Source organism: Actinia tenebrosa, unplaced genomic scaffold, assembly GCF_029948245.1.
Source record: "Actinia tenebrosa isolate PJP-AT-01 unplaced genomic scaffold, QUT_ActTen_1.0 PGA_scaffold14__42_contigs__length_11649687, whole genome shotgun sequence".
Lineage (NCBI taxonomy): Eukaryota > Metazoa > Cnidaria > Anthozoa > Actiniaria > Actiniidae > Actinia > Actinia tenebrosa.
This window is the reverse complement of record NW_028292574.1, coordinates 2,650,936-2,674,690: the sequence shown is the minus strand read 5'-3', so window position 1 is coordinate 2,674,690 and position 23,755 is coordinate 2,650,936. Positions and strand designations below refer to the sequence as shown.

The following is a 23,755-nucleotide window of genomic DNA, read 5'->3' as shown; positions in this document are numbered from 1 at the left end:
CGCGCAGCTAAAAATAGATTTTCAAGAAACTTTCATGGTTACAGATCCATGTATGGGAGATGTGCTCTCTTACTTCATATTCTCTTGTCATAGCGCATCTCAAATGTTTGCTTAATTTTTCAAAATTCCTTCTCTTTACATCGCGTACAATTCCGGGTTTTTTTTTTTTCGGTGATTTTGCTCATTTGCATACTATATCACGGACCGGCTGTCACATTTCATGCTAATTAACCTCAAGGAATTACAAAGAATAAGGAAGAATTCGTACTTTCCACTCCTTCAGCACCGGAAAATAATAGTAATACAACGATAGTTTAGTGTGCTTTAATCTTGCCTCTTAGCTCTTGGTCGATCCAGCGATACTGGTGAATACTGTGTCAAAATGGCGTCCTTTTGTATGGAAAGTACGACAATGCCTTTAAGAAACGTCATAGTGTGTCTTCGTAAATGCCCTTCTGAAAAATGTGGCACCGGAAATTTGATGTACATTCACTGCCTTGAATTTGTTTCGTTCGGCTTTAAATGTGATATGCGATTTTTGAAGTATTTGTTCAGTCACTGACACTGTGGAGGGTGGTTTTGCGAGGAGAAGTCCAGAATCGCTCAATAATTGCGTCAAATTTACAAACGTTTTTATCATTCTTCGTCTGCCATATTAAGTAGCCAGGTTCCTCGTTGGCTCAAAAACAACGTTCTAGTCACCAGTTTCTACTGAAGACGCACTTTTTTAAACCGAGCGAACCCCGGTTAGAGGTTTGGAGTCAAGGAAGCAAACCGCGCGAGGCCTGGGACCAAAATTGTTCGCGGGAAATATTGAAAGTTGTTGTTGGCGCGAGTCACGGCATATTTAATGGCGGACGAAAAATGATGAAAACGTTTATACAAACTCAAGGACAAAGGCGATTCTGGACTTGTAAAACTATAACGCAACTATTAGGCGGTCATGACCTAGTTTTGAGTGCAATTGTACGCGATGAATTGACTTCAGTAAGGGGTAAACGAAATCCGTATTATAGTACTGGTGTCATCGGATAATGTTTTACATACTACCACTACTTTCAATTTTCCATGCGTACAACATTTAACCCACATGCTGATTTTAGTCTTATTCTTGTTCAGCTATCAATGTACAGTAGAAACTCCTCACCCCTGCTTGTTGTATAAGGAACATATCAAGATAATCATTGTATATATATATGTTATTTTTTTCCCGTATTTTTTTTACTTGTTTTGGTAATCGTTTTGTGTTGTCGTTTAGCGGCAAAGGATACCGGACCGCGCGCGCGGGCAGATACTTACAAAATACCGCCCGCTCAAACAGCCAATCAGAACGCACGATTTTTTAGGATACCGGACCGGAAAAAAATAAATATGTATATCCACCCACCCCCCTTCCCCCCCCCCCAAAAAAACGTCATTGCCAAAGACGATAGGTCATTCCTAGATGGAAATGTTTACGTCGACTACAAACAGCATTGAATCAGTCTCAACACTAATGTCCATGTTCTTGACTAGAATTAGAAGCAGAAACACAAGTCATTCCAGCTATTTTTAGATCTTGAAATGAAATCTCCTTTTGCTTTTCGCTTATCGCCTTTAGCGATTATACAACATTTATTGAAATAGGTGTATATAGCATGGCTTTGAGTATCATCTGCGTACTCAAATGATACCTCAAGTTGATCCTCAGCTCACACGGGGCGCATTGGAGAGACGTGCGCGCGTCTTACTACCACGCCATCCTGATTCCCCTAAATTACTAGGTAGTCAATCATGAGTAAACCGACCCTCACTAACCATTTCCATCTTGTCGATTGTTTCCCTTCGAGAGCTCTTCGACTCCCCTTAGAGAACTAAGAAGCACCTTACATAGAAATATGGTCACCTCATCTATGAAGCAGTAGACACATGCACTTCATACGTCCAAGGTTTTTCAACCAATCGAGTGCTTGAGCAATTTGAACGTTAACTATCTGTGTTGTCTGCTGAGATGATGTGAAGAAAAAAGGGAATAAGAAGCTCAGCTGGGTAAAGTATTGCCAGCCTTGAAAAAGGTTTTGCAAGTCAGATCAAGAGAAATGACATACTTTATTAGCAGGTCTTTTGCGAATTAACGATTACATTAAATATAATTATCATTCTAATAGTTTTAATTCTTCTTGCACAATTCTTTTGTATTCTTCGAACCCTCCTTCGATTGATTGAACTTTGCCTTTACCACAGACCCAGACTTCCTTGCACATGGACCGCACTAGTCGCTCATCGTGAGAAACTAGAATAACTCCTCCCTACAACATGGAACGAAACAAACCCTAAATTGGTAAACTGAGAAGAGTAATAGAAACCGGAATGAAGTAACTCAGAACTATTGGTGCACCGAAAAATTCGCACAATAAAGAGTATAGAGAATAGTTATGTACAAAAAGGCGATCTGCAGTCAAAACAGCAAACGCCGGAGCGAGAATAAATAACCTCCGGACCCGAGGGTACTACCTAAATCACTTAACTGTTAGCATCGCAAGAATAACGATTGATCAAGTTTTGAATTTTAGTTTTGAATTTTCTAATTGAATTTTGCAGAGCTCCAAATGTTCGCCTGGCCATGATTATTTTCCGGCTCTGTTATGATCATGGATACCTACAGTGTAATGTAATTCGGTAGTACTTAGTATTAAAATTCTACCGATCTTTTTTTTTTTGTCATCCGGTACCGAAGCCAACATAAACAGAATAGGTCTATTCAGAATACCTTGAAATTCTTGAGTGCCTTGGCTAGTGCTTCTATGGTTTCCATGTCAAGATGGTTGGTAGGTTCGTCAAGAATAAGAAGATTTGGACTAAAAAAGTTGAAATACCAAATATGTCAAGTCCAACTAGATGTGGGCCATTCTCGTACCCAAATCCTTCTTAGCTTTCTAACAAAAAATCGATTTTCCGATAGAGAAGGGTTTGCTTACGAGAATGGATGAGAGCCAGTTATCCATAATACTAACCATGCATTTGTCATCAAGGAAAATATGACTCTACTCTTCTGACCTCCAGATAAACTCAACAGTGGTCGCGTAGCCAAGTCTCCTGATACTCCATATCGCCCTAACTGATGTCGATATTGTTCCATTGTTTTACCTGCAAAGGGAATTACAGCAAAAATGGAATAGGTTTTAGAGAGTTAGGTCCCGTCCACACGAATCCGGAAATTTTTGTATTCGCAATTTTATTTATTTTTTTGCGGATACGGGTTGCGTCCACACGTGTCCGGAAATTTTTGTATCCGTATCCGGAAATTTTCGAAAACGTAAATACGATTTTGCGCATGCTCAATAAGAAAAACTATCCGTCAAAGGGATTAGGAACTAGAGTGCATCAGCTCGGATCAAGAAATTTCCGGATATGTGTGTACAGTGAAAACGATTCGAATACGCTGCGTGTGGACGCGAACATTTTCGTATCCGCAAAAAAAAAAAATTTGCGGATACAAAAATTTGCGGATACGTGTGGACGGGGCCAAAGTCGAGCCGGGGATAACAGTTGAATAGCTATGCGATTATAAACTCGGCAAACCTACTGAAGTAGTTTTACTCTAAGGCCCCGTCCACGCGTACCCGAAAATTTTGGTACCCGAAAATTTTTTTTTGCGGATACGGGTTGCGTCCACACGTGTGGATGGTGAAAACGTTTCGAATACGCTGCGTGTGGACGCAAACATTTTCGTATCCGCAAAAAATAATTTACGGATACAAAAATTTACGGATACCTGTGGACGGGGCCTAATAGGTAATTTTTTAATGGGAAGCATGGGTGGCGTAGCGACGAGTTCGAGTCCCACACGCAGCGTATTCGAATCGTTTTAACCGTCCACACGTATCCGTTTTCGTAAAATTTGCGGATACGGACACAAAAATTTCCGAACACGTGTGGACGCAACCCGCATCCGTTAAAAAATAAAAAGCGGATACAAAAATTTCCGGATACGTGTGGACGGGGCCTTAGAAAGGAAAACATCTTGCCTGTAAAACACACTATATTGATGAAATAGTCCCCTATATTCCTCATCGGTAATTCTACTGAAACAACATTTACGTCATTAAAATTCATAAAATCTCGACCTCTCATGGTGAGCACGATCTTAGCATCGATAACGGATGATTTCAGATTTACCTGGGAATTTTTCCGCTAACATCCCCAGAGCTGATTGGCCCATTTGTAGTTGATCAACGTGGTGCTGACTGAAATATCCTACCTTCAGATTTCTAACAACAACAAACGAATCAAATTTAAATTGAATGAAGGTCGATAGCGTTTGCCTTTTTTGTATGGCAGTGTCATCGTAATAGAAGTAAGGAAGGGAAGCTAATCAAGCGCCTCTCACCGCTGTACTTGTGGTTTCCACTCTTGGGTACGCCATCATGTGCGAGTAGAATTACTTTCTACTCCTGCACCTGTTATAAGTCTGCTTTATTTCAAACATTTCCTCACTTGCTCAGGTTAAGTTTTGATTTGGTAGAGTGTTATTAGTTTCCCTATAAACCCAAATCTTGCAAATATTGAAGCTATGTGCATTCTTTAATTTACTAGACGTAATTGAGAATCGCACTAATCATTTTTAACGGTGAAATGGGGCATTAATATCATACGTATTCGGTCTTTTTGACCCTCGGGGACCTTGTTTTGAGGATTTGATTAGGGGATGACTGCAGACGTTCTTGGCTAGATTCTATTTTATCAGCCCAGTAGTAGTTTCCTCAGTTTCCTGAGAATTAATATTCGTTGCCTTGCTTTTATCAATTGCCCTATTTCCTGTAATGTCACAGTTTTGTTCATAAGGAGGACAGAGTGGCGAAGATCAATGACAATTTGGACAAATTTTACTCTGTAGCTGAATGAACCTTTTTGCCTATACGTTGGCCATCTTGAATTCATTTTCTTTAATTAACACATTATGGGATGCCAAGGAAGCTACTATTGGAACATGTAGACTGCACAGATATAACTTTACGCTTTTCAACGAGAAGCATACATAAGGAGCAATTGAATTTGCTGGAAGTTGGAGCAATATGCGAAACGCCAAGACTACAAATTGTGCGTAAACGTAACTCCACCAATCTCTGCTTTATAAATTTTCTCGTGTTTGCCAACTCGGCATCCCATTATTCAAGATGGCCGCCGTACCAGTAAAAAGGTCGTCCATTGATAGCCCTGATATGCCTAGTTTTAGAACATTTCATAAACCGGTGTTTATCCCACAACATGTATTTATCATACAATATGTACGTATTTGGTGGCTATTATGACTTTTCTAAGATCTAATAACACACAAAACAAAACACACTCAAATAAACAAACAAATATTTTCATGTGACGTCATAATGAAATAGGGTAAAACTCAGCAGGTTTGCCGCTAAGAACTGCTGCCAGTGAAATAGTAAGTTACCTGTGGCAGTGTTTGATTCCTTTGACTGGTTCCAGTTCCCCGAGGAGTATCTTGAGTAATGTAGTTTTTCCTGACCCATTATCACCAACCTGATAAGAAGCAGGTGAGAAAGAATAAATCCTCCTGACCTGTTGTGTCGTTTTTCATGGTTAAACAATACTACTAGTGGAATGCCTGTATTTATTATGATGGTGATGATAATAATAATAATAATAATAATAATAACAATAATAATAGTAATAATGATAATTTTATTCAAACAAACCTTAATAGTCTATGCATGTCTTAATAGAAATAGAAATACACTCGCTCCAAAGCTACTAAAGTTCCAATGCTTAATGATTTTAAGATAATGATAAACAAAAATAAAATGAAAAACTATAGCATTTAAAGTTCATAATCTCGAATAGAATTCAATTAACTAATAAAAAAAAAAATATATATATATATATATAATAACGTTAATAAAGAGATTATGAATATAAAATAACAAATATATGTACAAATTACTTATTTATCGATAAAAACATTTGTAAACTATAAAAAATAATTTAAAAGTTTTTAATAATAATAATATTGATAATGATAATAACAGCAATAATAATAATAATAATTATAATAATAATAGTGGTTTATTCCAGGTTTTCTACAGAGTAGCTATATGTCTGGATACTAAACTAAAAGACTAAATACTACGACTACTACTACTACTACCTAAATACTAGTATAAGCCCAACCCTACTGAAATAAGACCCATAACCAAGGCCCAACCCATGATAATGAGTGAAAATGTAAATTACAAATTAAAATTCCCTGGCATAAGTCCCTCCTTCATATGTATACATGCCCCCCACCCCCAACCCCCACCCCTTTCTATTAAATAAAGCCAATTAAAAGTGATAGTAAGTGAAATGTAAACTGTGAGTTACCAATTTAAGTAACAAACATAACTCCCTCCTTTATGTATACACCCTCTCCCACCCTATGAATTAAAGGTGATAATAAGTGGGATTTAAATAACTAATGAAATCCCCGAGCTATATATAAATCAATAAAATATAATATTTGTGTACAATAGGAGTTATTTAAGTTTAGTCGTTTTTTCGACTTTTTGTTTTATCCTGTGTTTACCACGCCATTTCATTATGGAAGATACTTTTAATTAATAACAATGACCAAATATAGCTGATAAAAAACGTAAATTTTTCTATTCAATGAGGCGAAAGATTTTTTGATGTGCTTATTTATAAATGTTGCTCGTTCTTATTCTGTTAAATATGCTTGGCTCTCAGTTGTCTCCGTAAAACAGTACGAGATTTATATTGCGATGAATAAAACGAAAAAAAAAAAGTTAATTGACATTGTTTTCCATTATTTTATCAGTCACATTGACATTTTGCTCATTATGATCGCCTTATCGAAAAAAAATGGACATTGAACAAACATTTACTACTAACTAGTAACTAAGAATCTCAAATCTCAAAATAATTGGTTTCGGAGCACGATGGACCATTAGATAATTGATGGGGGAGGGGGGGGGGGGTTGCAGGAATTTTGGTTGCATGATATTTATTTTTTTGACTCAACCTAGAAGAGGTTGCACGATATTTTTTTGAGGGTTAAGTGCTTGCTCGATATTTTTTTGGGGATTTACGCAACCCCCCATCAACTATCTAACGGTCCGTCCCTTAAGAAAAGCTTTTTCTCAACTCAAACACAACATTTATTTATTTCATAAAGTGTTTGGTCAATTAAAGTTCGATTTATAGCAGTGAATCGAAATGTAAACAGTGACTTGATTCAATGAAGATCGGCTCATGTCATAATACGTACCACGGCTATTCTTGACTCACTGTTACAGGAAATATCGACTTTCTCAAAGATCACCTTACTTGCATCGTAGTAAAATGTCACCTGTGGATGAATGAATGAATTTTTAATAGTTCTGTGGCATCTTCAAATACTGAATGATTGAACTGAACAAAGAGCTAAAAAGGGGATTGAGGATTGCTTATATTTTGTTTCAACTTTGACCAGGAAGAACTGGAGCGTGAGAGCCTCTGGCCACGTACATTCCAGCTGCCATCTTTCATGAATAATTTGTTTTTGTTGCGCATGATCAAACCATCATTTGCAGTGGTCAAGCAAGATTTTTCTACACTGCGTATAACAATGTCAACACGATTTGGACTTTATTTGCTTCGGCGCAAACAATTACAGTTGTACCAATCGATGAAAGTTTCATCATATCATCAAACACATGTTTGTCTATTAGACCTCTTTACCTTGGGCGTGTTCCCATATCACGTGCCATTGGCTAGAGTATTACGATCACTGCTTACTTATCGCTAAATTAACCAGTCTGGGAGTAAAACCCACAGCGGTCAAATATTTTCTGCGAGAGAGGTATCAGAGAGTGGTGGTGGCTGCCTTGAAAGTTTAAACCACTTTAACCACCGCTGCACACTTAATTCATTCACATTTGTAATCTTTATCTGTCTCCCCCTCCTCCCCCCCCCCCCCCCTCTTATCTAAATGATACAGATCTGCCATCTTTCTTCCATGATATTGGAAGTCTACCCTCAACTAGTGTAATACTAGAAAATGTTTAAGACCATTTAAGAATTTTGTTTCTCACAACACGGCGGCAAGCGAATAATCTTCATGCATGCACAAGAGTCGGAAATTCAAATTGTCTCGTTATGTAAAATAAGTTTACCTCGTCTAACTGTAGAACAGGCGGTGACAATTTTTCACATTCAGGAAACCTAAAGAGTGAGAGAGAGCAAGAGAAAAAAAAACCAGGCTCAGCACTGAATAGTGTTTAGTAAATATGCCGCAGTCAATTAAGAGTTAAGAGTTCATACATTTTTCAGTAGATGTTTTGCACCATCATGGCTGCCATCACGTGATGGTGCAAAACCTCTATTGAAAGATTGAGCACCACATAATAAGCCTGAAGCGAGATGGCGTTTTACCCCCGTCTCTAGACCATAATCCTTTTCACAGTGCTTTTGTTCTTTAATTATGACTATTGTTCCTGTATTCTCTAAGGAATCAAAAATTTTAATATGAAAGAATTTTAAAAACTATTATGGTATAGAGTCGGGGGTAAAACGTCGTCTCGCTTCAGGCTTATTTCATTATTCAATAAAGTTATGCCACCATGTACAAGGTTAGTTGGGCAGAAGATACAAAGGTATCATTATTTGACTAAAGCATAAATATTAAAACTTATTACAAGTTATAATAAGGTTTTGTTCTATTTTTCCACAGCACTGACGTTTTTTTTAAAATCCGTCAACAGCAAGTCTTAGGGACGAGAATGTATGTGTTTTGGGCTCTTCATAACTCAAGTCACTATGGGCTAGAGATGTCACTTGCATGAAATCAAATGTCATCTGTGGCGAACTCCTGGATACTCAGGGAGTCTCTACTTGCACAATATTGGGTTCCCTGTGCCCTTTCTATGCGTGATAACTGTAGTGCAGTTTTCGTATGACTATAAAAAGCTCACGGCACGAACACGGTCGTGACACAGCAAGGGATATGCCAGACCAATCACATTGCATGAGAATTTACTCTCCGTCCAATCAAATACCCGGAACACGGCATAAACACGGCGCGGGCACGGTCACGCCCAGGTCAAGGCAATGCAAGACCAATCATATTGCGCGTGAAAAAAATCGGCCAATTAAAATTATAGAAAGCATCACGGCCACGGCACGTCACGCTTACGGCACTGAGCTTTTCACAGTCATACGAAAAATGCTCTATATCATACTTACTTTCGAATATAAGCAGTTCGCTCGCTTTAAATGCTCAATCTCTAAACTGGTAAGACGAGCCATCAAAGTGATTTTTTTTGATTCTACTTTATTTAGTCTTTGACTTTTTGTGGAGTTTTGAATCGGATTTTGCAATAAATTGATTATAAGAACTTCAAGAGTTTACGAAAGACGACTTCCGTTTGGATGGCGTTAACTGAGTCAAGTATTGGAAGAAGATCTTTTTGCTTATACTCCCTCTATGGAAAGTCCTCTAAAAAGCAGAGTTGGACTTTTGTTTTTCATTTTACTAAAGCGTGTTTTCCCCCCAGGAATCTGGGAAAAATCATTTTTACATATTCAGACCCCTCACGATAACTCGTATTTACGCCTCGCGTATTCACAAATTCAAAGTACATGTACTTTTTTTTTTTTTTTTTTTTTTTGAGAAACGATCTGTTGTTCAAGTAGAGGTCGAAAAGCTGGGAACCCCCCTTTTTTTTGTTTAATGGTTCAGTATTTAGTACTTACTGGATCATCACAGGTGCTTCCTTTGCGACAGGTTGTAGGACTGGGCTGCAGCAAATATAATAAGATGGATGTTGAGAAATAAAATATGAATTTTTCTTACACCATAGAGAAACGAGTAGTAGATTGTACCCTTCTCTGTCGGGGTACACAGAAAACAAATATAATGAGAAAGTAAATTAGACGAACTTACAGCTTTTCGAGGATCTTGATTTTGCTTTGTGCGAGAGAAGCTCTTTTCGCGTTATACCTGAACTTATCAATAAATGCCTGAAGTGATACAATGGATAACGATTACTCAATGTTTTTTATATATACGATCTAGTTTTATAGTTGGTTTTCGATCGGTTGCAAGAAAATTAACAAAAAAACAAACAAACGAAACAAACAAAAAAAAAACATGGCCATGTTGGATGATATAACAAAAAAAATGGTGGCCATGTTGGATGATATAACAAAAGACATGGTGGCCATGTTGGATGATATAACAAAAGACATGGTGGCCACGTTGGATAATATAACAAAAGACATGGTGGCCATGTTGGATGATATAACAAAAGACATGGTGTCCATGTTGGATGATATAACAAAAGACATGGTGGCCATGTTGGACGATATAACAAAAGACATGACCACCATGTTGGATGGTATAACAAAAGAAATGGTGGGCATGTTGGATGATACAACAAAAGACATGGTGGCCACGTTGGAAGATATAACAAAAGACATGACCACCATGTTGGATGATATAACAAAAGACATGGTGGCCATGTTGGATGATATAACAAAAGACATGGTGGCCATGTTGGACGATATAACAAAAGACATGACCACCATGTTGGATGATATAACAAAAGACATGGTGGCCATGTTGGATGATACAACAAAAGACAGTAATGACAAACTCGGCCTGTTTGTTTACAGGTGAATGTAACGCGCGAACTCGCACGTTCGTTTGTCAATTTGTACCCCATATCATTTCCTCTCTAATTAGTACTACTTCATATGTTAGATACCGTGAGGTAACCTAGATTTACCTGTAAATGTTGTCGGTACATTTGTTGAGATTCATATTCTCTCTGTTGGTTCAATAATTTTTCTTCTCGTGTCTTGTGAAAATTCTGAGAAAAATACAAAAAATAAAACATGAAAGCTCGTAAGCTCATCATTAAACCATTTATTAGCCATTCTGAGGTTGAGGAAAAAGTTGGCATTGCAGTGCATTGTGGGAATATTTGAGGGGGTAATAGACGCCACCTTGAAAATCTTTTATTCTTTGATTTTACGCATTCTCACTTCAACGACGTGTTCAAGGTGGAAGTCATTTGATGGTTAAACATGTAATAATATATATAAATATATAAACATCTTACCTCATAATTGCCTTTATAATAGTCTAATTTTTGTGAATGCATATGCAGAATGTCTGTACAAACGGAATCCAAGAAGTTTCTGTCGTGAGAAACCACTAAAATGGTTGTTACCCATGTCTGAGAAAGAAAACATAACCAGTTAATTTTAGCAGTTCCTTGATCGTTCATAACATAGCCAAAGTCTTTCAATATATGTAGTGTTTAATATTGAACAAGATCATCTGTTAGGTTTAACAACGAGGTGTAGCTTCGCTTGAATAACGAATAATATTGTTACGAGCAAAACCTAATCGGATTATTGGGTATAAAGATGTATGATCACTCAAACTGGACCAAAGTTTTTGATTTTAGGTCAAAACCGCGAGACGAACTAGATTTAGTAAATCAGGAAGCCAAACCTTTCGTCATTTATTAACAAGAACATTTCATTAAAGTTGCCTTCACCTACCTGAAGATAATTTTCTAACCACATGACTGCTTTTAGGTCCAACATGTTAGTAGGTTCTGAGGAGAAAGACAAATAATTTCATATCTTTAAGTGTATGGATTCATACCAGATAAAAATACAGGTGAACCTGGGTGGATCTTCTCGTTTCCATAATATATTTTAGCCAGCAAAAAAAGTAGGACCACTTTGACATAGCTGTAGGAAGCGATATATGTTATTTAGGGCGAGGTCCGTTTTCAAGACAGAGGGCACAGTTTTTCCCTATCCGGACTGACTGTAGGACGGTAAATAACGTATTCTTTTTTTTCAATTGTTTTTGTTTTGATGTTTAGCCGCCAAGGATACCAGAGCGACAGCGGGCAGATACTGACAAAATACCGTCCGCTCAAACAGCCAATCAGAACGCACGATTTTTTAGGATACCGGGCCAGGAAAAAAAGTTAAATATTACTATTGTCTGTTATTTGTTATCGCTATTCACCACCGCAAATACAATGTGGCTAAGGTGAACATTGCCTAAGTGAAGCAATGAGAAGGCACTTCTGGCAGCCGCTAGCTATACAGTTCATGTATCACCCCAGAGCACAACTCTAACAAGTTTGAATTACTTAGAATGTTTGTTGTCAGGTGTACTCACCGTCCAGAAGAAGCAAATCAGGTCTGTGAATTAAGAATAAAAAAATCAGCACAACATCATCGCCAGTGCAAATGTTGAGTTATGCATTATGCATATGTCGTATCACAGCGTGGGACAATCACAACAGAGCTAGGCTCCAAACTAAGTGAAAGCCCAAAGATCGAACTAGAATTTAGGAGTTGATTTTTGAGGAGGGAGGAAAACCGGAGAACACGGAGAAAAACCCTCGAAGCACAGGAGAGAACCAACAAACAACTCTACTCACATACGACATCAAGATCGGTAGTACTCGAACTTGGGCCGCATTGGTGAGAGGCGGCGCATTAGCAGCGCACGCCACCCGTGCTTCCCAGAATCTTAAAGAAAACTCTGACCAAGAAGTTTTAGTTACTCATATGTACAGATGTTAATAATAACTTGATCCCGTAAAGTTCTGCTTTTGATAGTGATGGCCTAATTCCAGTCTCATCATTCACCCGATGGCAGAACCTGCGTGACTAGGAGTTTTAAATTGGCATTATTGTAGCTGCATAAATCTACCTATATTCATTTGATATATAATGCAATACGGTACTCTTCGCGAAAAGATTGTAATGATTAAGGATCGACTTATCTACTGGATAAGGAATTATACGTTGGATAGCATTATCCATCTTTCGTACAACTAGGTCCAGGTGATTTTTACTTCTAGTGATACTCACTTGCTAAATAGAGCTCTTGCCAAAGCGATTCTCATTCTCCATCCACCAGAAAATTCCCTTCAATAAAACATCACATCATTAGATCAATGATAAATTATGTGAACCCTAATTTTCATTCAATAACGTCGTCGTCATCACCTTTTATTAATAAATAAACAAAATATTATGGCGGACGTAGAGATGTGGGAGTATCGAAAGCGATATTGATTTAAGGTGACTCGACCCAATATTTGTGCATGAGCACCTACCAACTTTGAATCTCCCATGCCTTAAGAGATTGACTCCGTTTTTACAGTATATACCCCAGGACACATATGTCACGCATAGACTAAACTACAATATAATACTTTTTTCGAGGAGATCGTATTTCTTTTGTTACATTTTTAACATAACATCGAATTCCTTTGCACCATACATGAATTGACCGTGTTTGGCTGCCCTCCGAAATCTTCCCCAAGTATGGTATCATTCATACCGACTTCCTTCATGAAAAAATAAGTGGTAATGGACTTTCTTACTTTGTGTACTGTCTTTGCATTTGTGGAGAAAATCCCAAGCCTGCCAAAATAGTAGATGCTCTGAATAATAATAACAAAAAGATAATGAAATAAAATGATGAAAAGTATCTTCTGTATATAAAAGAAGATGTAATCAAGAAAGAGAAGTAACGAAAGCTGAGGAGGGAAAAAGGATCAAATGAGACCACTCACCTTGCAGGAGCTTTGTCAGCTTCTATTTCCTCTAAGCGGACATATATCTGACATTAAAATGAATAAAACTTAACAGTGAGATAATTAACAATAGTTTGGTGAGGTTGAGCATTGTAAATTATCAAGACCAAGGCCTTGCTATTTGCCGAAGCCTATACGGTTGATAATTTGGTAATTTATATCATGCGAAAATCGAATTCTCAATAAACGATTGATTTAGTATGCATTTATAAACTGAACTTGAATGAAGATCTATTTCTGCGTTCGATAAAAAAAGCAAAAGCATTCCCATATCTGTCGTGTAGAATGAACTTGAAATGATCAAATTATGTATAACCTGTAGAAAGTCCTACCTCACACGATATCGGCCAATCAGAGGCGAAGCACGGTCTAGACAGTGATATTGTTATAAATGAAGACAAAAAGTTTAAAAACATTGCAATGCAAACTAGTCTCAGGCCTGTGTTGATAGCTTCTGACAGGTCAAACAGTCAAAACGCCCACGAATATAATCTCCTAAATACGCACATGAGTGTTGCCGTAAAATCGCAATGAAAGTCAATATTTTAAACATATCAAAGTTAAACAAAAAATGATACCATACACATTATACCTGAGACAAACGACCAGTAGCACCTCCATTTGACTTGCATTCGGGACTATCACAGCATGGAAAAAACACGTGTAAAAAAGAGCAATCAATGACAAATTGAATTAACACAATTCAAAGTAATGGCTGTTTTTACATGGACAGACTTGTTGTCAGGCTCGAACTTGATTTTATACGATTTCAAGGAGTGTGACTGTTACCTAGTAAGGCATCACATAGCATTCCCTTTTATAGATCTTACATTATCCTTTATTCTTATTACTTTTGAGGTCCGAAGGGAGGTCAGGTGACTAGTCACCCGATTCACCCCTCACCCCTAGATCCGCTCTTGCGCGGGGAATATTCAGTCAGATCCAGAAACTTTTATTTAGTTGAAATCAGTTGATTTGTAAGTTCATTTGTTCACCTGGCATAGACAAGGTAAGTACTTTTTGCCAAAACATGATAAGAGCATGATATATAACCAACCCTTGACCCTGAAGATTACCTTCCACTTGCAGCCTGTGAAACTAGCTCTCTTTCTTCCTTCAGTAGGTCGTATCTTCCTTTATCACACTCAAGAACACTCTCAAGTGCTGGGGTCTCATCGCCAATAACCTGCACCAAACAACATAACACAGGCTATATATGAGTCATCATCGCAACCCAGCCCTCCGCCTCGCACACTAGCATTTGTGATCTACTGAATACACTTTGAATTCTGGAAATGAAGGACACTTAGTGCTCACCTGCTAGAACAGGACAGTATATTGTCCATTATCAATGTTAAGTTAATTTACAATCATTGTTTTGATTTGATGACAAGTCATTTGATTCAAAAAATTCTGCTTATTCTCAAGGTGAGAAGAAAATGCCTGTAATTCATCTCGTTACGTTTGGTTATATCATTCTGAAATATTTCTGCAACAAAACGATTAAAAAAGTTCAAATGCCAAGTATAAAGAAGTATATACCTCTTGTTCAACATGTAGAATTGAAATATGAGATGGGACAAACAGCTCACGCCTGGTGATAACAAAGAATTAAACAAAACAAAACAAGGATTAAAATAACGATATCACTAGAGCAGCAATAACACAATTGGGAACGAATGTCTTATATGACCATACAGGACGATAGGTGGTTAATGAATGTGTAACATGGCCATACAGGAGGATAGGTGGTTAATGAATGTGTAACATGACCATACAGGAGGAAGGGGGTTAATGAATGTGAAACATGACCATACAGGAGGATAGGTGGTTAATGAATGTGTAACATGACCATACAGGAGGATAGGTGGTTAATGAATGTGTAACATGACCATACAGGAGGATAGGTGGTTAATGAATGTGTAACGTGACCATACAGGAGGATAGGTGTTTAATGATATGTAACATGACCATACAGGAGGATAGGTGGTTAATGAATGTGTAACATGACCATACAGGAGGATAGGTGGTTAATGAATGTGTAACGTGACCATACAGGAGGATAGGTGTTTAATGATATGTAACATGACCACACAGGAGGATAGGTGGTTAATGAATGTGTAACATGACCATACAGGAGGATAGGTGCTTTGTACGATAACCTACCTGGATAAAGTCCTGAGAAATGTTGTCTTGCCAACTCCATTCCTACCAATTAAACCATATCTTCTCCCAGCCGCAAAACTAACATTTGCATTTTTTAATAATAATCTAAAATTAAAATAATTATTGTTAAAAGTAATAAAAGACAGATAAATACTGTTAAGAAAAGATACTGATCATGGAATTGTGACCTCAGCAGTGGTGATGATGATGATGACGATGATATTGATAATAAAGGTGATGTTCATTGTGGTGAGTCTATGATCACTATGATGATGATGATGATGATGATGATGATGATGATGATGATGGTGGTGGCATGATGTTAATGGTGATGTTGGCATTGATGATGAAGGCGATAATGATGATGATGATGCTGATGGTAGTAATGATCATAATAATGTTCACCTTAATAATAATGATCAAATACTAAATTCATTGTAATACCCTCCATGTTAGACTACTTTTTGTACCTTTCTCCAAAAGCCAGATCAAAGTTTTCAATTCTTATATCTCTAGATTTGTTTGTTCCACTTGCTTCCATCTTTGCTTCTCTTCTATTCCCACTCTGACTAGCTGTTGCTCCATCTAGTTCAACACTGTGTAGAGGTGCAATAAAAATCATAAATAAATGTCATTATTTATCTTAAAGCATTCAATAAGAGACTTCTAGAAAAGCCTTTTTTTCCTGACTGTTTATTTAGAAGCTTCCACTAAAATAATGTGACATTTCTTTATAATTATTATATATGCAATAGCTAGGTCTCTATGCTGTCCAATTAAGAAAAAAGTGGATGAGGAAAATTCTGAGGACTGTCAAAATTGTACAAGGCTGTAGCCTGAGTCTGATTTGACAGTCAGAGAAAATTTTCAATCTATTAATCCATTTTTATAGCTAAAAGCCGGTTTATTCTTTCGAAACCATTCTGACTTTAATTTTCCAGAAATGTCAAAATTAGTATTGGGAATCACATGATCTTCTTGTACGATTTTATAGATAATAGTACTGTTATTTATATTACATTAATATTTATAGGTATTTATAATCCAAGTTAAGAACTTTCAAAACACCACAAGTATCTATAAATTTCGAATCGTACAAGACGATTGTGCGATTTTTTGTTTATAATACACTCAACAAAATTTGAGATTTAAATGTACTCCTCTTGTTCAATCAGAATCAAGTAATTTTGTTGAGTGTATTATTAAGATAATAATTGGACAGTTACCTTTATGGGATAAATAAATAGCTTATACAATTATAAATGAAATGCCAATATTATAATAAAATGGCTAAAGGGAAAGCTGATGCCATCAAAGTTCTAACAAGGAAAACCTTGATTCTTTTTTGCTAATATGTAAGTATTCATTACTTTTATTTGGTCTCCCTGTGGCTATAAAGAATTGAATAAAAGAAGATTTCCCCTTTCATCTTATTCAAATATCCCTCTTTCCATCCTGCACCACAGTGAGTAAGAAAATTATTGTACTTACTACGCACATAGTATTCTGGTAGGGGTAGTAGTACCTGATGTATATATTATTGTGCATAGCCTGTGTGTAGCGGCCCTCTGGTTTTTTTTTGCAACTTGAAGTGGGGATTACAGAGGCTACATTAGCTAATGCACGCCCCATTGATTTCATTTGTCATAAAAACGACTTACATGACATTAGGTTTTTTCTCCTCTTTTTCTTCTCTTTTCTCTTGTTTTGCTTTTAGTTTTGCTTCTGCTTTTCCTAACTTCCTTTGGTCAACAGTCTGTAAGTCAGTAAAAAACCATCTATCAACTAAATAGCAGCTCAAAACAGCTCAAACATTTTACTAACACTCTCTCCATTTTACAAAAATCCTCCTTAATTAGGAGTTAATGGTTATTATATTCCAACTCAGTTAACTTTATTTATCAGACTTTGTAAGGTATATTTCTGATTAATTAGGATTTTGAATTTTACCAGCTGCTTTGATTTTACATGTATATCTTTCAGAACAAAATATCAAGATAAAAATATGGGTTGTACAAAATAACAAGTGCACAGAGTGTATCCAAACCGCTAGTATGTAGTAAAATTTGTTTGGCCTATTAAGCCTTTTCAGACAAGAATTTAGCATCTTAATTATATAGGTGGGTAATACTGATACATCAATGGAATTTGATTTTATCCTTTAACCTCATAAATATAACAAACCGTAGAGTCATTCTGTTTCTTTATCCAAATACTGACTGCTTCCTCTTCTTCATTATCTACAAATAAAATACCATTTATTTAGACATGATTATTGTAATACTAATTAATGATAATGTATGTACATTATAAATGAGAATTATGTGGACTAGTGTTAGTGTAAAGCACTAGTACAAAAGCCCTGGTTGGTTGGGGTTTTGTGCTTTATGAGTCACACAAAGCATGTATGCTTACTTTGTATTTCAAAAATATTATGATGGCTATTTTCTGGTTTTCCTCCGTCCATAAATACCAACATGTGAGTTGTAAGCATAGAATATTGAATGTAGTGGTAATGTGTGTGAGTGACAGTGGGCCACATTGGAAACCAGTATTGAATTTGTATCTCAGTATAAAAAGTAATTTATTTTATCATATAATTATCCATAAAATACCTATATTTCATACCTATATACCTTATATACCTATAACATGTTATTTTCACAGGTGAAAATATCGTTTCCATGTGTATTTAAGTTAGTTTATAAATAGAAACTTTTTATAATAATAAAAAGCTTGTTAAGTTGATTTTATGGATAATTATATAATAAACAGAATATTACATGGGCACTTGGAGATACAAAATTTTTTTTCTCGTGTTGAAAATCTCTCATGAGTGAGCACACTCACTCGTGAGAGATCTTTTCAACACTCGAAGATAAATTTCGTATCTCCGCGCGCCCATGTAATATCCTCTATGCATTTTATTATTTAACATTCTAATCTGTAAAAAAAACATTTGCTTAAGTGTTGTGTGCAGTTTTAATAAATTAAAGCACTTGGGGATTGGCAGGAGCACTTATTGCTACAGTAAACTATGTGTTGTGCTTCTCCTAACACTTTTTTCATGCTCTGCTAATTAAACCAATCACTCTTTATCTGCACATGTACAGCATGTTCAAGCATTTGTCTGTCACTCTTTATCTGCACATGTACAGCATGTTCAAGCATTTGTTTGTCACTCTTTATCTGCACATGTACAGCATGTTCAAGCATTTGTTTGTCACTCTTTATCTGCACATGTACAGCATGTTCATGCATTTGTTTGTCACTCTTTATCTGCACATGTACAGCATGTTCAAGCATTTATTTGTCTATTTCTTCAGTATTAGGAATTCCATATTGATATGCATGCAGTTAAATTTCAAGCAGTTAATTGAAGTATAAAAACAGTCAGTGAAATGCCGGAATGCCACACAGGTGAAGGTTATTATGTAGTAAGCTAGTGTTTCATAATCTCTGGTTGCATAATTTATAGTTCATTATCATAATTTTTTGAATTCAATTATTTTTATTATAAGCATTATATCATAATTTATAGATTAGAACGATACCAACAAAGTTAGAAAGTTTGACATAGAAATACAAAATCCTTTCTAAGTTAATGTGACCTGGGTTTGATTCCCACCTGGCTTGGTGTCATTAATTGTGAGTAGAGTTTTTAGTTGGTAGCTCCTGTGCTTTGAGGGTTTTTCTCCACTGGTTACGTTCTCAGGTTTTCCTTCCTCCAAAGAATCACAATTTTAAATTCCAATTTAATGATAGCAGGGCTATCAACCCCTGAGATATTCAAATCTGGAGAATTGATAGGGAAGGGACATGACGTCACAGCACGTCAAAAAGCGCACGAAAAAACGTCTTTCGCTTTGTAACATTTGATGTGATTGGTTTATTTCTGACCAATCAGATTATCGCTTATATTACAATGGCCTGCTTGCAAGAACGGTTTATGAGGAACGTTTTGATTTTGTTAGCGATGCAAAATAACACAAACAATATGAAATAATTGGAATTTTATGGTTGTGAAAGTCTAGTCTCACAAGACAAGAAATAGTCAGCTTCGGGGATTATCTGGGAGATTTGAGACTCTAATCTGGAGACCGGGAGACATGGTCCAAAATCTGGAGACTCCCGGTTTATCCGGGAGAGTTGACAGCCCTGTGATAGAATGAGGGTCACAGGTTTGTTATCCACTGGCTATTAAGTGCTATAAGTGTGAAGTGACTCAACATAAAAATCTCTGTAATTTTCATTCCAAATGACTTCACTGGAATTCTGTCTAGAAATAAAACTTTACAAAAATACATATTCTGCTTGCTCTTTCTGGTAGTTGTCCTTTTTTAAAAAAATGCTTGCTTTATTTCTGAAACTCATTGACAATTATTATTGCATTAAAAAATGGTATCAAGAGTGTTTTCAAATGTATACTGTCTATGTACAACAGGGAATTTCAAAAAAGTTAATACCTTGATAAATTATATGTATAATACATGTCTTATAGTTATTCGTACCTGCACATAAGGATGTATTTTCAAGTATCACAGGAGCGTCAAGTTTTTTATGCTCAAATTTTTCTGTTGATGACGATCTGTTTAGAGAAAAGTAATGATGACAAATAATGATGACATTTATTCAGCAACATACCATACTCACAACCATACCCCTACTTTAATGGCAGTAAATGTGGGAGCCATGCATGAATGCTGCTGTGAGAGTGTCATTAAATAAAAGCTGTCAGTGATAAGTTTTCTATTTTTATATTAATTGACATAAAGAAATATGCCCTTCTGTTGTTCATTGTGCAGTAATATTAAATTTTAATTGAGCCAAAGGAAGTTTTGGAACTGAAGCTACATAGCTGATCAAACATTCGTTGCAAGGTGAGCAGAAAAGGAACATGCAAAAAAAGTCAAGCCACTTTAAGTCAGAGGAAAAAAACATTTAATATAAAGAATCCTAACTGCAAATCTAGGACAATTTATATGTTTGGATGTAATATGCCTACAATATCCCTTTTGTTAATGGAATGACCTGGGCACATGTGTGGCCTATATTGCATTGTATGTCCAAGTGAGGGGCAGACTAGAACGTTCGTTTGTTTCGTTCATTCATTATTTATTGGAATGGTAAAGAATTTAATGAATGCTAAGCTTGCTAAGCTTCCCAAGAAACTTAGAACAAGACACTTGCCCCTTTATGTTTGCAAAGTCCTACAGCACCCCCCCCCCCCCCCCCCTACCTGAAGAGAGATGTGCAGATGTGCATACCATTATGGCTAATTTCTGGATTTAAGTGCACATACAGTATTGAAGATTTAGTTTTTTCTAACCTTTTCATAATTCCCATTAACTGATCACATATTGCTTTAATTTCATCATCATCAGCATTGTTGCTGGTCACTTCATGCAAGATCCCTCCAACTGCATCATAAATATCATTCCCATTCTCAAAGTCTTCTCCATGTTGTAGTACATCTAAAATAAATGCAACTATTCATTTAACTTAAAAATAAAACATTATTTTTTAAAACATACATTTTAAAGATCTTGTTATGAGAAAACCTCAGTGTATGATAAGAGTCATTTTAGGGTTTTAAATTTCTGAACATACCTAACATACAGTATCTGAAATAGTGATTTAGTAATGATGTTACTTCAAGACTGAGGTGTCCTGAAGCATGCAAAAGCTAACCAACAAAGAATAAAAACATGCCCGCCATTGGAATAAATAAAAATATAAGAATTATTATTATTATTATTGTGCTACTGTTATAAAGCACATATTAGCAATGCTTTTTTCCCTTGGTAGCCTGGAAATCTGTGATTTTTTAGAGAAAAAATGACACCTCGGTTTTGCAAAATTTTCACCTAGTACATTTCTTTGTAAAATCAATGTTTATTTTATCAAAAAAATCATATCTTTGATATTTTACGTTTACCTTAATCAAACTTTATAGTTTTACTAATATCTGTATTACACCTTTGAATATTGACTTCTTTTTCAGATTAAATTGTCATTGTCATCTCCTAAGGAGATAGATTTTTTACTATATCAACTGTTCATTATAGGTTAATCAAATTATAAGAACCTTTATTATAGCAGCTTGCTAATTATTGAAAATTAATCTAAAAAGTACTCTTGCTTTTTCCAATTTCTGTGAGAGAGCAATTTTCAGTGCCCCCTGCCACAACCAACATACACAAAGAATATGGATACCCTTAAAAGACTTTTTGTTAAATTCAAATTGTACATTTATTAGTTATAGTGAGGTCTCTGTGATAAAATAGTACTATTTTTGAGTGTGAAGAAGTCTGTATCACTAAGAGAAGGTGCATTTTTTATTATGGGTAGGGGAAAGCTGACGTATTCACAGTAAACTGTATTCTTTTTTATCCATGACATAATAGATCAAGAAAATAACAACTTAAAATTATATCAAATTGAGCTCATTAATTATGAATGATATAAACTTGATTCTTTGATATTTTTTAGAGAACTATGATGTGACTAAGTGTAGGAAATTTCAGATCCTTTCATCGTTTTGTTTCCGAGTTGTGCAAATCTTATTTTCTAATTGGTAATCCTCACCATACACTAATTACGTGTCTGAAAAGCCAAAGAAAACGAGGTATTTTTGCCAATTCAAACAATTTTAGTGTCGTACTAGTTGATAAATCAGATTTATACATGTTTGAAGTGAATTTGCTAAATTTTTGTCATTAAATTATTTTTTTAGATAGATATCATCCAGTGAGTTTTCGCCATATATTTACACTTATACATGTATATGGGTAACTTCGTTCGCTCATAGCTCGTTTTAGAAATTCTCTAATGCTTCAAATTTTTGCATTTTGCTCAGAGCTGTATTATAAGTAGCTCTACATGATAATATGGATTGTTTTTTGATTGGCACCAATTAATAATTTATCACCAGCAAAATACTCATGGTTGCAAACGAAGAATAGTAAAATATGTTTGTAGCCCTCCTCCTTTTGGCATGCAGAACAAAATTTATGGCCCTCCTATTGCTTATTCTCAATCATTCCCAAGAAAATAAAATAACAAAAGACACGGCGGACATGTTGGATGATATTACTGAAAGAGACTAAATAATATATGATGAATCTCTTTTTAAATTCATCCAAAATGGCGGCTTTGAAAACCATTAATTAAGTCAAAGTAAGAAACAGCTTTCGTAAAAATAAAAAGGTTTGTGCTTCCACAAAAGTATTAATTGTATTAGTAACTCTCCCTTCTGAAGCCCCAAGCCCCCCTCCCCAAACAAATAAAAAATGTACCAGCTATCACAATAATTAAGTTCAACTATTTAGATCTTTCATTAACATTCATTGGTGACATTAATAAAGAAAAAGAGATATTTTTAATCATCGATTTTATCAAGAGTTCGCAAATCATTTCAATAATATCATGACAACAATCTTTAGTAACGAAGGTTAAAGGTAACAATAATAAGCTGAAATTATTTCTTACGTGGCAAAACACGGGACATTTTCAGTTCCGGTCTTTTCAAAACTTAGTCAAAAGATCTAAATTTCAAGAAGGAAAATCTTACCTTTAACGTATATTAGAAGATCACTATCTATAGTTGGGAATTTATCGAGCAAAAATGACTCATAAACTGCAGATTTTTCACAGCCGTTCATTGAAATCGAATCAACTTCTTGCGAAACTTCTTCCGCCATTTTGTGCTTGTAACCAGGCCTACTATTCTGACTCAATAGGAAGGGACTGGTATAGTGAGACTGGTAGGGTAGGTACAGGCACCGCAAGCAGTGGGATATATTTAGCAATTATTCGCCGAAGGCGAAGTAAATATCGGGGAATATTTACCGAGACGCGAGTCTTCTCCATATTCACTGAGCCTGAGGCGAATAATTGTTTTAGCATATACCAACTTGTGTACAGAGTAACTTATTTTTATATACAATAATTCAATAAAAACAAACAAACAG

The 23,755-nt window shown here is 35.9% G+C and overlaps 1 protein-coding gene across 2 annotated transcripts; it reads right to left on the bottom strand.

The window, feature by feature from the left end:
• Positions 1-2,069: 2,069 nt before the first annotated feature.
• Positions 2,070-23,512, bottom strand: LOC116308101 (ATP-binding cassette sub-family F member 3). 2 transcript variants are annotated; one of them, XM_031718470.1, is made up of 26 exons: positions 23,356-23,510; positions 21,112-21,256; positions 20,294-20,370; positions 17,967-18,022; positions 17,444-17,538; positions 16,253-16,378; positions 15,783-15,887; positions 15,159-15,210; positions 14,693-14,802; positions 14,209-14,254; positions 13,596-13,642; positions 13,404-13,463; positions 12,886-12,942; positions 12,185-12,207; positions 11,548-11,603; positions 11,100-11,216; positions 10,764-10,847; positions 9,920-9,996; positions 9,730-9,774; positions 8,151-8,199; positions 7,265-7,345; positions 5,432-5,520; positions 4,159-4,250; positions 2,994-3,126; positions 2,750-2,837; positions 2,070-2,288 (listed from the first exon to the last, which is right to left on the bottom strand). In XM_031718470.1, exons 1-26 carry the CDS (start codon positions 23,483-23,485, stop codon positions 2,136-2,138), a joined length of 2,193 nt encoding a protein of 730 aa, XP_031574330.1. In that variant the 5' UTR covers positions 23,486-23,510; the 3' UTR covers positions 2,070-2,135. The 2 variants fall into 2 exon arrangements, with proteins under 2 accessions (XP_031574330.1, XP_088885923.1); XM_089029797.1 differs by lacking the exons at positions 2,070-2,288; positions 2,750-2,837; positions 4,159-4,250 and having other exon boundaries at positions 2,991-3,126; positions 23,356-23,512.
• Positions 23,513-23,755: the final 243 nt, after the last annotated feature.

What these genes read in the sequence shown, in the direction of transcription:
- LOC116308101 (XM_031718470.1), bottom strand. Translation starts at nt 23,485, where the DNA reads ATGGCGGAAGAAGTTTCGCAAGAAGTTGATTCGATTTCAATGAACGGC. An exon ending in GATCTGGCTTTTGGAGAAAG is followed by an intron (nt 15,888 to 16,252) that starts GTACAAAAAGTA and finishes TTTTAATTTTAG; the next exon opens with ATTATTATTAAAAAATGCAA. An exon ending in GTTAGCGGAAAAATTCCCAG is followed by an intron (nt 3,127 to 4,158) that starts GTAAATCTGAAA and finishes TTCCCTTTGCAG; the next exon opens with GTAAAACAATGGAACAATAT.